We start from the raw sequence: 13,076 nt of genomic DNA on the forward strand, positions 1-13,076 counted from the left end.
TAACCACTAATTTAAATCATCAAGCTTCTACCAACCAAAATTTATTTTCTTCTTGCAAGTAATTTTTTTCCATTCACTTCCATCATAAACTGATGACTCAGCTTTTTGTATTACACCCATGTTGAGTCATACAGATACTGTCCGGGCCCTGTTTGTATTTTGACTGCAGATAAGTGGGAAAAAGGGAAAATTTAAAGAGGAATATTGTAACCTGAAAGAACTAGAATGACGGCAAACTGGTTAGGCTACTGGATTTTAAATTCATGAGGCATGGAGTTCAAACTCTTATCCAGCCGTCCAAATTAAAGTTCATGTGGTTCCCTTAAATCGCAGAAGGTAATGCCATGATTGTTACTTTGAGAAGATCAACACCACTTTTTACTCCCCATCCTTTCCCAAACTGAGCTTCCTCATTCTCTACGTGTACATCCATACCCTGCAAACGATTGTGAAGTGCATGGTTGTGGGTACTTCCTGCTATGCCACATATTAGGGTTCTTCCTATTCCATCCACATATGGAGTGAAGTAAGAATGACTTCTAAAATGACTTGTGTATTCTATAACAACTTAATCTTTACTTTGCACTTTTCTCACATAATATACTGAAAGCTTTGGATCAAGGCAGTAAGGTAGATCCAATATTTCTTGATTTCCGAAAAGCATTTGACCCAGTACCACTCCTATGCTTACTCTCAAAAGTACAGTCATATGGAGCATCAAGTGAAATTTGTGACTGTATTGAGGACTTTTTGGTAGGGAGGATGCAGCATGTTATCTTGGATGGAGCATCATCGTCAGATGTAGAAGTAACTTCGAGTATGCCCCAGGGAAGTGTGTTGGGACCTTTCGTGTTCATGTTGTGTGTCAATGATCGTGCCGACAATATTAATAGTAACCTCAGACTTCTGCAGATGAAGCAGTTATCTATAATGAAGTACTATCTGAGAAAAGCTGCATAAATATTCAGTCAGGTCTTGATAAGATTTCAAAGTGATGCAAAGGTTAACAGCTTTCTTTAAATGTTCAGAAATGTAAAGTTGTGCACATCACAAAATGAAAATATTTTAGTATCCTGTCACTATAATATCAGAGTCACTGTTGGAATCGGCCAGCTCATACAAATACCTGGGTGCCACACTCAGATGGTAAAGCAGATGACAGACTTCGGTTTATTGGTAAAATACTGGGCAAGTGCAATCAGTCATCAAAGGAGACTGCTTAAAAATTACTATTGCGACCAGTTCTAGAATATTGCTCAAGTGTGTGGGACCTGTAACATATGGGACTAACAGGGGATATTGAACATATACAGAGAAGGGCAGCATGAATGGTCACACATTTGTTTGATCTGTGGGAGAGTGTCACTGAGATACTGAAGGAACTGAACTGGAAAACTCTTGAAGATAGATGTAAACTATCCTGAGAAAGTCTACTAACAAAGTTTCAAGAACAGGCTTTGAATGATGATTCTAGGAATATACTAGTATCTCCTACGTGTCGATCACATACGAATCGTGATTAGAATAATTACTGCAAGCACAGAGGCATTCAAACAATCATTCTTTGTGCTCTCCACATATGAATGGAATGGGAACAAATCCTAATAACTGGTTCAGTTGGATGTACCCTCTGCCATGCACCTCAGGGTGGTTTGCAGAGAGTAGATGTAGATATGATTGTGGTATGTAGGGTGATGTAGTATATTTCTAGATTTTTCACTTAATATTGGCTCTTGAAACTTTGTAAGTAGACTTTTATGGGTTAGTTGCAGAATGTCTTCAAGCATTTGCAAGTTCAATATTTTTACTGTTTTCGTGACACACTGCCATGAGTCAATCAAAACTGGATTTTCCAATGCATGGATGTCAGTGATGTTGTATGGCTGTGTCCTGGAACACCTACGAAACACTTTTTGTGGATCGGTGTGACCTGTTCTTTTTTCTGACCGTAGGGCACAGTTTTTGCGCAAGGGGCTGGTTGAGACCCATTTCCAACAAACCCCTCAATGGCAATACAATAAACCCTTATCTTCACTGCTTCCTCCCTCCATTCCTTTCTTTTAGAGGAAAGAAGGAAGTAATGGAAACTTGCATAAAGAATCAGTCTAAATGAGGAAGGTTTCTGACAATGCAAAGTGAATAAATATTTGTATGGGCAGTAGATAACAATAACACAGAAAAATCTCCTTCATCCTGTCAAAATTATGTTCAAAACGTAATCGTCCCATAGTACACTGTTTTTGGCATTTTATTACATACGCTTTTGGACAGCTGGCTAAGCAAGTACAATGCACTGCTTGTTTCCCTGCATACATGCTGGTACATATCCTTGGTGGATTTTCCAGGCTGTTCTCAATTCTCCTCTGCCTGTGAGCCTTGCTGACTTTGGTGCTTACAGTCAGCAGGCAATAGTGACATCATGCTCCCCATTGCCGAAGGATCTTTCATACCACGGTAGTACAGGATCAGTGTCAGCAGCACAGTCACCTCTGCATCATCCTCATAGTGGTGGCGGTGGTGGCAATGGAACTGGGGCAGCTGGTACTGGGTGTGGCTCATCCCAGTATGCTAGCTCTCCTCTAGCAGCAGCAGGTGCAGGCACTGTGCATTCACCACTACCATCTCCTCTCACGCAGCATGATTCCCCGAGCTTCACATATCCGACTCCACCTGCCAGCCAGGAGGGGCAGTCACCATCTTTCGGCCACAGGTACAAACAGCTGAATCTTTAACATAATTACTGCACTATTATCTGTTAAAAAGTATAGAAATAAACTGTTTCCCATCACTACTTAGTCACACATGACACTGTTACTGGTTACATAACACAGTTTGTTGTTATACTTTTGTCTCAAAAAGTCAAAGCCTAACCATAAAAAGCCTTTTTCAAAACCACTGCTTTTGCTGTTGTTGTTCAAATGGCTCTAAGCACTATGGGACTTAACGCTGTTGTAGTAATAATAATAATAATATGAATTATTATTATTATTATTTGTGCTATGTTGAATTGTGAATGTATATATAGAATTATGTTTTAATTCATATTGGATGTAATTGCTTTCATTAGTGTAACTGGAGATATTTGAACATCACTGCTGACAGACATGCTTAAACGTAGAAGTAATTATTTTAGTTTATTTATTTTGAGAAGCAAGGGGCAATCTGTGATAATACATTATAGATGAACTTCTGTGCCAAGATATTGTGTTAAATAACCTACTGTATATTAGTTTGTGGTAACTGCACCAAATATAAATTCAGCTTCTATATAGGTACCTTGAATAATTCATGGTGTAAGAATTATGTTTTAGAATCTGCCTTAATTATTAATCAGCAATAATTTTGTAAACACATTTTTTTATTTATGTTCATCCATGTTTTAACTAGCACACTGCAATGTAATCACATAAATGATTTTAAGTATGAAATACATGTTACACTAGTGACACCTGTAGGATTGTTTGTCAACACCTGTCTTTTACTGGTCATCACTTGCCAGCTGTAGGATTGTTTGTAAACACCTGTCTTTTACTGGTCATCGCTTGCCAGTCTAGCGGTGCCCTGGCTGCAGTGATGTACTCTGTTGTGAGAGATATAAGACAGATTTATGTGGTGAACAGCTGTCTCTATAGTTATTTTAATTTTGATATACTGATGCATCAGTCTTCTAGTCTGTTGCGTACCAGCCAGTTAATGAGAAAGAGTACTTTTGCTGCTATTTTGAAACCTATACAATAAACTGTCTGTCAAGGCATCTGTTTCTCTGCTTTTGTACGTTACAATTGTTTGTGTGTAGTCACACTGTATAAATGCTTTCCAGATCTGATGATGGTAACTTTGATCACCGAAACTGGTCTTCGAGAATGAGGTTATTATTAGCAGTCTTGGCAAATAAGTTTATCTTCAGTAAAGTAAAAGTTATGACATCATCCTAGCTTTAGAACAATTAGTTTTTTCCTCAGGAAGGAGAGAGGGATGGAGTGGGAAGGGTTAAAAAAAGAAGGGCAGGTCCCGTAGACCCCAAGATGAGAGGGACCCTTGTCCTCGTCATGCCTGGGTCTCATAGAACTGAGGATGTGAGGATTTAGGTTTCTTTGATATTAATGAATATTCTGACTAACCAATTAAGAAGACTCCCAGAACTGAGGATGTAAGAACAACAGTCTCCATCATCCTGGACTCAATGGGACCTGCTCTTCCTTTTTAACCTTCCACACTTTATCCATGGAAGGAACTAATTGTTCCAGAAGCTAGGATACTGTCAACACGTTTATTTTTATACTTGCCTGTCATCATTACTAAACATTTCACCCCCTGGGCATAAGCACTGGTCAACAATTCTGTCTCATATTCATAAATACAATTATTTATTCATTAAACACTGGAAACTCCAGGTAGTAATATCATCAATATAGGAAAAGATAGATTGCTACTTATCATAAAGAAGACACAATAAGTCGTAGACATGCCTGATTAAAAGTGTCTTTTAATTGTGCCTATCTCAACTTGACAGATCTGCTTTACAATAAGTAGCAATCTATCTTCTCCTACATTGTTGTTTATTTATTGATTTTTATTCATTTATTGTAGTCCAATTTCTTGAAAATAAAAATGGTCTGTTACAATTCAGCTGTAAAATTATTGAACAAGTTAGTGCTGCATTTGCAGTTTTATGTGAGTTTCCTCTGCAGGAAGTCCTAATCTAAATTTGTAAAAAGTAATTTACTTTAGTTACATATTTCATGTATAAATTTGAGATGAATTGTCAGTCTGTTTCTTTCCACAGTCACGGGTCACTGGTAACGAGCTCATTGCCACTCTCTTCACCTCACCAACAACAGACATCTGACTTTGTACAGTCAGTCATTGCACATGGAGGTCACGTTCCTCGGGTTTCGTCACCACTTTCGGCAGCTTTCTACACATCTACTATGTCGAGCTCAGCTGCTGTTGAAGCTGCTCTTTCAGAAGTATTGCCTGGTGAAAGTGTGCAACAAGGAGCTTGTCTAACAAGTGGTACTTCATTGCGCACATCTTCCCTCGGGCTGTATCAGTCTCTTGTTAACCCATCACCTCCGCCACAATCTCCTCTGTCAGCAACTACACCTGTTCCATCCCCACTTTCTCTTTCCAGTGTGCCCGCATCATCATCATCGGTATCATCTCCGCTGCCTCCTTCCGCTTACACTCCCACCCAAAATACACAGATATCTTTCCCCTTATCACCTCATCATACCCTTCAGTCGCAAATGATGCCAAACTCTGAAGACCCACTTCTCTCCAGCAGCCCGAAAGACTTTGGAAGTAGAAAGAGGTTTGAATTTGTCAGTGGTGGTCTGCATCATTCAGCCAAACTTGTCAGCAATGGTACTTCAGATTTTACCTCGGGGAATCCTTCCAATGGACAAGTGACAGGAATTGTGGTGGACAGTAACGGTGAACTTAGATTTGTACAAACTTCAGGTGGTCAGTATCACAGCCAAACAAAGTGTGGGACAATAACTGGAAGTGGTGCTGTAGTTAATACAAACATGACTGTGATGGGTAATGGTGGAACAACTACAGTGTACAGGAAGACAGAGTTGGAAGTGAATAAAGTGCGAGTGCCAACAAAGTGTGCTAGTGTCTCGAACATGGGTCATCAAAATCACTATCAAGCGCGTACCAATGCTCAAAGATCTAGACTGCATGTTGCACTTGATGCTGTTAAGGAAGAAGTAGACGATGATGTTTTTCTTAGCCCCACTAGGTAAGTTTCTGTGAGAATGTTATACCAGCCTCAATTATATTTAAATTGAAGCAAGCTACTATTGCTATATAACATACCCTTTTTTGAATATTCTGACTAGCCAGTTATGACTCTCTTTCTAGTATTATTATGATTTGAATAGTTCCATGTAGTAAAATTCGAGAGAACTAACTCATATATTGTCAATACTGCCAGAAAGAAGTATTAGACTAGTTGTTTTTCTGTAGTTCATTTGTTTCACTTATTTTTTGTAAGAAAGACATCGACAAAGCAGTAGGGTAGTCGTTAGTAATCTTTTTTAACAAAATTTTTTTCTAACTACTTAATCTCATCAGAGTCAGCAAAATATAAGTGTAACTAGGAACCACAGGACAAGGCAAAAGAAATTTGACTAAGCGGTGACTTTCTCTGATTTTTGCTTTTGATTTCTTTCTTTTTTTATCTAATCTTATGTTTTCTAGAATTACTAAGTCATCAGCAATCTTATTGTTTTTATACCTTAAAGTATTTATTTCACTTTTCATGTTTCTCATTGATTTCCTTTGTTACTGTGTACAGATTGAATAACATGCAGGATAAGCTAAAACACTGTCTTACTCCCATTTGAACCACTTCCTCTCCTGCATCACCTTCATCTCTTGTGAATACAGTTCGGTATTAATTGTAGATGGCCTTCACTCCTTGTGTGCTATCATTTCCATCTTCAAAACTCCAAAGAATGTATTCTTCAAAACTTTTTCTTAACTTACAAATTATATAAATGTAGGTTTTGTTTCTCTTGAATCTATCTTCTAAGATAAGTCATGAATGTTCCTACATTTCTCCAGAACCCTAATTGATCTTCCCTTAGTCAGCTTTCTACCATTCGTTCCATCCTTCTGTAGATCACTAATGTTAATATTTTGCAACCAAGACTTATTAAACTGATGGTTTGACAATGTACCTCTCAGTTCCTGTCTTCTTTGGTCTTGTAATTATTAGATTCCTCATGAAGTCTGAGGATATTTGCTTCCATCATAATCCCACATACCAGGTGGAACACCTTTTCCACAATTTTTTCACCCTATATCTGAATAATTCTGCAGAAATATCATCTACTCAAAATCTGAATAATTCTACAGAAATTTCATCTACTTAAAATGTCTTGTTACAGCATAGATGTTTCAGTGAAGCACTACTTACTGACCGTCTCTTAAACCTACAGCTGTCTGTTGTGTACGGACAAGACTATTGAACTGCAGCACTGCATTCAGTACTTTTGCACAGCACTAATGTCAAAACAACACACTTAGGTTTTGTGTTAAGGGTTTTATGTTTTCTCTGCCTATTTCTATTTTTTCTGATTTTTATTTATGTATAACTATGTATTTGAAGAATTTGCTTATAGACAATTTGTGTGTGTGTGTGTGTGTGTGTGTGTGTGTGTGTGTGTGTGTGTGTGTGTGTGTTTTGCACTACAAATGTACCTACCTATGATTACTACTGTTTGAAAGTGTCTATGTTTATGGGAGAAGCAGGAAGACAATTTCATAATATTGTCCTACATCCAGCCAAATTCCTGCAACAGAATAAATACACTGCATAAAATGCTTTTTCTTTTGTTTTTGTTGGGCTCCACCTTTTCCTGTTCAATGTACACTGGAAAGTAAGAAGTGAATGTTGATACGGAAGTTGGCCACATCAATTTCATGAATTCTGCAAACAGCATATTTTCATCGGTAATGCAGAAGTTTATGTTTGTTATAAAATTCCGTAATGATGTTACAAAACTCATTGACTGCAGTCATACGGTGTAGAGCCACAGTGTTGGTAATGACACTGGAGAAATGGCATAAGAGAGTACATAGAGTGGAATAGGATGATTTTAAATGGTAATGCTTTTCAGTAAAATAGTAATTAATTTACCAAGAAAAGTCAGGACTTCCCTTAAAAATACTACAAACATCAAAGAGGTGAAATGTTTTAATATTTCGTTTCTGTTGCTGCTAATGCAAAACTGTTACAGCTGTCATTTAGTTTAATACTGAGGCTGATAACATTTACTAGTGATGAATAGTGACACAGATTTGCTACACAGTGTTCCAGCAAGCCCAGTTCGTATGGTTCGTAAACGGATGCGACCAGAAGCACTTGTGCAAAATAGTCCACCGATTCATATGCCATTGTCAACTTACCAATCGCGGCTGAGGGCACCACGGGTGTCGCAGTGTGGCAATTCACCATCATCGGCTCCTTCGTCTCTGCCATACACTCCTGCACCCATGCTCAGCCCAACACGACCTGGCCAGGGTCTGTACTGGCAGATTACTGCAGCATCTGCATGGCCTTCTTCAACAACACTTGGTAGTACTAAAAGTAAGATTTTTTCAAACTGAAACTTTCTGTTTCTTAGTTAAACTTTTATTTTTGTTTATTTCAAACAAAGTTTTCTTATTTGTTTAAAAAAGTGTTATTTTAGTTGTAACTTATGTGATGACTTATGTACTTAAGGGTTGCTTCTTGTATTTATTGTCCATCCAACAGTAACTGAAAACATACTTAACAAGTTTCAGTAAAAAGATATGTAAAAGTTCCTAACTGCAGTACCTCTCTTTATGTTTCACATTTGCAAAGTCAGCAAACAGTATTTTGACACTTGACCTATTCATGTTGGGCAGGTGCTGCAGTTGAATAAATACTAAGCCATAGAAATATTGTACACACAAACTGAGTCAACAGCTGGATAGACCTTCAGAAATATAGTTTCAAGGATATGTCAGTCTGCTAATTGGCATATGCAGAGAGAGTTTTGTTTTTGTTAGGCACATCTTGTTAAACATTCATTTCTGAACAGTATGAAAATTCCAATATTAAAATTACAAAATAATTTTAGAAAAATAAGTTGAGTTTTTCTTTATTAGTATGCAAATAAATGAGCTTAAAGTCAGAAAGAATTAGAGGTGACATGATATAGATTTAACAAGTTCCATATAAATGAGATACTTCAGTAAATATTTGTACAATCCTGGTAGTGTAGTTAACTATAACAAAACTATTACGAAAAGGACAGATTGATACTCACCATATAGAGGAGACTTTGAGTCACAGACGAAAGGACTGCTGCATGTTTTAGCTTTCAGCCAAAAGGCCTTCTTCTGAAGTAGAAAACACACACATGTCCACATAAGAACAACCCACACACAACTGACCCCTGTCTCTGTGTGCTGTGGCCAGAGACAGTGATTTTATGTGTGTATGTGTTTTCTACTTCAGAAGGAGGTCTTCTAGCCGAAAGCTAAAATGTATAGCAGTCTTTTCATTTTGCCTGTCTGTGAGTCAACAACTTCTCTATATGCTGAGTAGCAGTCTGTCCTTTTCACAATATTGTTGTCATTCCATTGTAGGCTTTCTGTTATCTGTCGAAAAACAAATTAACAGTTCACATAGTGCAATCTCTTTTGTTACCTGTGAAACATGTATCGGATTGTAGTTGTCATAAGGGATGCAATACTTTAGCCACAAGCAGCTGTATTAGCATTAATTACACACACAGATATACTAAATATTATCAGGAATGTCAATGGGAAGTGATTTTAAATCTGTGATATCAAGGGCTCTTCCGTATTCTAAGTTTTGTAACCATTTATTTTGTACCGAAAGCAAGATTCACACGAGAAAACTGTACAGTTGCAAGGAGCAAAATGGCTGGGCAGTACATATTTTCAGGATGCAAAATGCTAAGCACCGCCAACAGACACATATAAAAAGTAGAAAAGGTGCCCTAGCTTTTGAAATTGTTAGTCCCTTCTCCTGGAAGGAAAGAGGACTGAGTGTTTGACTACATTATCTACAGCATGAGTATTTTAATATAAGAAAGGCCAGCTTAATTTGATTATGCAAAATACTTAGCCAGTATATTACAATTTAAAACAAAAAATTTGCCAATGTGAGGGTGGTTTGAAAAGTTCTCGGAATCACCACAATAGGTGGCCAGCGCTAGCACAACGAGTTGTTCACGTGATATTCATTGGACTGTTTCCTGTAAACATGTGCCATGTCAGTGCTCTTGGAAGAGAACTGTGGCAGTGACATGGCTCTGTTGCTGTTCCTGCATAATGATTTGTGAAGATGGAAAAAAACTGAGATTCGGGAAGTGGTTAAGTACTTCGTAAAGAAAGGTACAAAAGCAAAGGGCATTCATGCTGATTTCTAGAATACACTGGGGGACTCTGCTCCTTCATATTCAACTGCTGCCAAGTGGACAAATGAATTTAAATTTGGTTGGGAGAGGTTAGATGATGATTTGGTTGGGAGAGGTTAGATGATGATCTGCGGAATGGTCAGCCAAGATGTGACACTACTCCAGAAATCTGTGCAAAAGTGCACAAAATAGTCATTGAGGATCACCGATTGAAAGTGCATGAAATTGCTCATGCTTGCCAGATGTCATCTGAAAGAGTATATCACATTTTAACTGAAGAATTGGAAATGAAAAAATTGTCTGCAAGATGGGTGCCACGACTCTTGACGCTGGATCAAAAAACGCGTGAGAATGGACATATTGGAACAATGTTTGGCCCATTTTAGGAGAAACAAACAAGATTTTTTTGACCAGTTTGTGACCACAGATGAAACTTGGGTGCACTACTATATGCCAGACACAAAACAACGGTCAAAACAGTGGAAACATGCTGATTCTCTGCCACCAAAGAAAGCAAAGACAATTCCTTTGGTGGGAAAGGTCATGGGCATCAGTGTTCTAGGATGCGAAGGGGATTATCTTTGTAGATTATTTCATCTCTGGGCAAACAATTACTGGAGAATACTATGCTAACCTCCTGGACAAATTGAAATAAAAGATATGTGAAAAAAGGCCAGGTTTAGCGAGTAAGAAAGTCATATGCTGTGATAAAAGGTCAGGTTTAGCAAGGGAGAAAGTCATGTGCTGTCACCATTGCAAAAATACATGAACTAAGGTATGAATAGTTGCCATACCCACCTTATACAACAGATATGTCTCCGTTACACTTCCATCTCTTCCCAAAACTGAAAATTTCTCTTGGGGGACGAAGATTCTCTTCAGATGAAGAACTGATAGCTGGAGTTGACAATTATTTTCCATGCCTGGAGGAAACTCATTTTCGAGATGGGATCAAGGAACTGGAACACTGTTAAACCAAGTGCATTAATCTACAAGGAGGCTACATTGAAAAATTAAAAAAGTTTCAGTGGTGTTAGCACTTTTTTCTATTACATTCCAAGAACTTTTGAAACCACCCTGATATGACAGTAATATTGGATAGTCTGGGGGAGGCTAGAAGGGAGGGCATATCACTCAGACCATAGCCTGAGAGGAACCCACTCATTGTGAGGACGAGGAGAGATAAGGATCATTTATTTTAGGGCAATCTGATAAGAATGAAATCTGAGGTATATAAATTTATCTCTTGTTATTTCTAAGGATGTGTTATTTTTGGCTTCATTTTTCAATTTGTGTTCACTATCTTTTTTTAAAACAGTAGGGTAGGAACCACACACCATATGTTTTCCTTATTGTAGTGATGTGGTCCTTACAGCGTTCCACATTTGTAATTTTATGGATAACACTACGTTGGCTTTGCAGGTGGCAGCGGTGGAGACTCGCAGAGCTCAGAGGAAAGTCAGCAGGGACTGCCAGCAGTCAGTAGTGACAATGCCCCAGAGTCTGATGTCACTCCCCATATTAACATTGGTTCACAGTTCCAATGCACTATTCCTTCATGGAATCCTGACAGGGAAAAAGCAAGCAGTGAACCTTCCCATGAACATTTGTTATGGGATCCTGGAATCAGTTCAGTCTGTACTGATGCAGAAGGTATGTACTGATTGGTTAACATTTCTTTTATTTGTGCAGTCCAAATCAGAATAATACAAAAAACTCAAGCACAGATTATACTAAGATAATTGAAATGATTTAACTTATTAAAGAAATAAATTTTTACAGAGCAAATGTCTTAGGTGTATGATATATATGTTTGTTTTTGAAAAAATTGCATAGAAAGATAACAGTGGAAAGGTACTAGAATATCTAAAAACTCACAAAAATAATTTGGTGCCAAAGAGAATGGATTACTGTAGCAGCACATTTTGAATTCCCATTAACCTAATAAAGTGCTGTTGAAGATTTGATAGTCTGCATTTTGGACAACAGAGATGCCTTTCTTGTTATACCCTTTTTGTTAACAGCAAAGCCATTAAAGATAAGCCATGTAAGATCAGAGTACACATATTTTCCATGGGTTGGTCCAGACAAGTGTCAAAAAAGTACCTCCAGAAAATCCGTGGCTAATGTGGACATACTCTCTCTATTGGGCAAGCCATTAAACCCATTCACAACTGGGCCTGCTGTATGTGCTGTCCATTGTTGTATATCCAATAGCCCTTCAACAACTTTCCAAGAATTCAGATTTCACTTGCTGATTCCATTATTTTCACTACTTACTTTACTTCTATTTGTTACATGCATAGAATTATCACCTTCGTCACTTTGCTGTGTGTGTGACACCTATCAAATTTGTTATTTTTTGTTCTGTTTGTTCCTAAAATTGGTATGAATGACTAATGTAATCCAGAAATTTCCATTATTGTTATCCAATACACACGGAAGATGCTACTTTGTTAAGAAGAGTTGTTGGGTTCACTATACTGAGTGTGGTTCCCAGGTAGATTTCTCTGAACATGAAATAAATGCTGTAAGTTTATTTTCAACTGCTTCCATCCATTGTGCATTTATTTTTAATTTTATGAATTTGTCAGCTGTTACCTGTGCTTGTGCTTGCACAGCAGTAGAACGAAATGAAAGCTGCATATGGCTTTATTGGCTGGGAGACCTCATTTGGGATGTTGACCACATGACATAAGCATTTTTCTTTGAAGCTTCCTCAGCAACTTGCATGTTGATGATGATGAGACCACCACAGCCAGTCCTGAATGGAAGGAATCTAACCTGGTTGGGAATCGAACCTGGGACTCCATGATCAAGAGTCATCAATGCAAATCACTTACCTCAATTCTGAATATTAAATCTCTTTATGCTGAAAATGGAAAAAAATAAAATAAAAATAAAAAGACCCTGTCCTTGAGATTCCGATATTCGTTCAGGCCCAGTAAAGATCATTAGCTTTCCATCAGCATCGTTGGTCCTCATTGAATTCTAACATGCATAAGTCATCAAGGAAAACCAAGAGAATTGATTAAAAACTTGTGAAACTGCTCAACACATCTTCTGGTGAACCTTTGTCGCATAATCCAATGTTGCTGCTGCAGATAAGATTGGTAGTGTAATATATCCAGAGTAGCTGTGATAACT

At 37.8% G+C, this 13,076-nt stretch overlaps 1 protein-coding gene across 3 annotated transcripts in view; it reads left to right on the forward strand.

Annotated features, from left to right (window-relative positions):
* LOC126198581 (helicase domino-like) overlaps positions 1 to 13,076 on the forward strand; it is a 582,238-nt gene that overhangs the window by 500,394 nt on the left and 68,768 nt on the right. For all 3 annotated transcript variants that reach the window (XM_049935022.1, XM_049935040.1, XM_049935033.1), the window contains 4 exons: positions 2,346 to 2,710; positions 4,787 to 5,749; positions 7,827 to 8,104; positions 11,352 to 11,582. In XM_049935022.1, the coding sequence (XP_049790979.1) occupies positions 2,346 to 2,710; positions 4,787 to 5,749; positions 7,827 to 8,104; positions 11,352 to 11,582 (1,837 nt within the window). The remainder of the gene's footprint in view (positions 1 to 2,345; positions 2,711 to 4,786; positions 5,750 to 7,826; positions 8,105 to 11,351; positions 11,583 to 13,076) is intronic.

The sequence above is a fragment of the Schistocerca nitens genome, chromosome 1 (genome assembly GCF_023898315.1).
Source record: "Schistocerca nitens isolate TAMUIC-IGC-003100 chromosome 1, iqSchNite1.1, whole genome shotgun sequence".
Taxonomy (NCBI): domain Eukaryota; kingdom Metazoa; phylum Arthropoda; class Insecta; order Orthoptera; family Acrididae; genus Schistocerca; species Schistocerca nitens.